At 72.4% G+C, this 1,672-nt stretch overlaps 2 protein-coding genes across 2 annotated transcripts in view; one reads left to right on the top strand and one right to left on the bottom strand.

Annotated features, from left to right (window-relative positions):
- The window catches only part of H696_00793 (hypothetical protein), a gene marked incomplete at both ends in the record, with an annotated part of 4,003 nt that extends 3,716 nt beyond the window's left edge, over positions 1 to 287 (bottom strand). The window contains one exon of the mRNA XM_009494678.1: positions 127 to 287. Within this exon, the coding sequence (XP_009492953.1) occupies positions 127 to 287 (161 nt within the window). The remainder of the gene's footprint in view (positions 1 to 126) is intronic.
- Positions 288 to 590: 303 nt separating this feature from the next.
- The window catches only part of H696_00792 (hypothetical protein), a gene marked incomplete at both ends in the record, with an annotated part of 2,047 nt that continues 965 nt past the window's right edge, over positions 591 to 1,672 (top strand). Inside the window, 3 exons of the mRNA XM_009494677.1 lie at positions 591 to 631; positions 1,172 to 1,384; positions 1,497 to 1,632. Coding sequence (XP_009492952.1) covers positions 591 to 631; positions 1,172 to 1,384; positions 1,497 to 1,632 — 390 coding nt within the window. The remainder of the gene's footprint in view (positions 632 to 1,171; positions 1,385 to 1,496; positions 1,633 to 1,672) is intronic.

Genomic DNA, 1,672 nt, shown 5'->3' with positions numbered 1-1,672 from the left:
CCCACGGCACCCCTCAGCCGGGTGCTGCCAGGCGGGGGGGGGGGCGGGGGAACCGGGCCCGGGTTCGGGGGGCATGGTCTCCGGGCCCACCTGGGGAGTCGGGGCAACCTCCGCCCCCCCCCACACCCCGGCAATCCGCGCCCCAGCCAGGCCGCGCGCATTTCTCCGGCACCGAGGGAGCCGCGGGCCTGCGTCACCCGGGGACCCCGAGCCGCTGAGTCACGCGACATCAGCTGATGCGCGGAATCACGCACCTCCGCGACATCAGACCATTCAGGCGCCGGCATCCGGGGCCCGAGTGCGGGAGCGGCCGCCCCCCACACTCTTCCCCCGGGCCGGCCCGAGGCGCCTCGGGCCGGCCCGCTCAGGCGCATTGGGAGTTGCTCGACCGGGCCTGGGGGCGCAGGGGCCTTGCGCCGCCCTCATTCTTTGGCTCGGTTCCATGCCCGTTTGTGCGCGCCTCCGGCCCCCCCCCCTCCCGCCTCTGCGGGGGGGAAGGGCCCGGGGGGAACCTTGGATCGATCTGCGACCTGCCGGAGGGGGTCGGCCGCACCCGCCGAGCGGACTAGCACACCCTTGACAGCCAACCGATGGATCGGCTGCGCGGGGTTTCCGGCCGCGGCGGGGATACGTGTTTTCTTTTTTCCTCGGCCCGATTGCTTAGCCAGGGGCGAGCCCCCCCCCCCCCCCCCCCCCCCCCCTGGCCAGCGCACCCGCCACACTCTGGCGCAGGCGGCCCGGGCGCGGAAAGAGGCCCGACCGCTGGCGCGCCCTGGCCCCCCCCCTCCCTGGGGCCGTACGTTCACCGGCTTCCCCCCTGGGGGGAGGTTGGGGGGCAGGGGGGACCTGTGCACTAGTCGTCCCTTCCCCCCCCCCCCCCCCCCCTTCCCCCCCGCTCCCCCCTACTCTCCCCATCTCGCTTGTCCACCCTCCCCCGCCCCCCCCGCAACTTCCCGCCCGCTTTGCGCCGCACCCCGCGCCCCCCCCCCCCCCCCCCCCCCCCCCCCCCCCCCCCCGCCCCCTCCTCTTTCTCCCTCTCGGCTGTTTTACATGTGCCCCTTTCCCGCCTCTTTTTATGCCCCCCTCCGTCCCTCTCTCTCTCTCTCTCTCCTTACATTCCCATCCATGCATTTGGTGTTCCTGACCTTCCTCTCCCTCAACCCCACCAAAGTGTCTCGCTGCCGGTGCAAATTCTGGCCTTCTCGCCGGATGGGCATCTGCTGGCCACGGCCGATGCGCGGAGCAACCTCGTGCGTATCTGGCACAGTGCCGCCGGCGGGCCGCTGCTCGATTCGCATGACGGGCCAGAGCCGCACCTGCGCATGGACTGCGTCCTCCTGCGACATCCGCAAGCCATCCGGTCATTGAGCTGGCGCGGGGGATGGTGCGTGGCATGCTCCGGCCTCTTGGTGCGAGGCCCCATCGCCGGTGCCCGCCCGATCTCGACTGACCCCGGCGTCCCTCTCCTCCCCGCTTCCCGCGCTTCTTTTGTGCAGCCCCCCCGGCATCAACACACTGTTGACCGACTGCATGGACAATGTTTGGCGCCTGTGGGCCGAGGCCCCAAGCCCCTCGGCGCCAGGGCAATACTCCATCAGCCTGGCTCCCCGGCTGTATCTGGCCGCCTCGGAGGTGCATTCACACTTTGTCCCCCCCCCCCCCCCCCCCCCCC

Source organism: Fonticula alba (assembly GCF_000388065.1).
Source record: "Fonticula alba strain ATCC 38817 unplaced genomic scaffold supercont2.1, whole genome shotgun sequence".
Taxonomy (NCBI): domain Eukaryota; order Rotosphaerida; family Fonticulaceae; genus Fonticula; species Fonticula alba.
The sequence above is the reverse complement of the archived record's forward strand: the minus strand, read 5'-3'. Positions and strand labels throughout refer to the sequence as shown.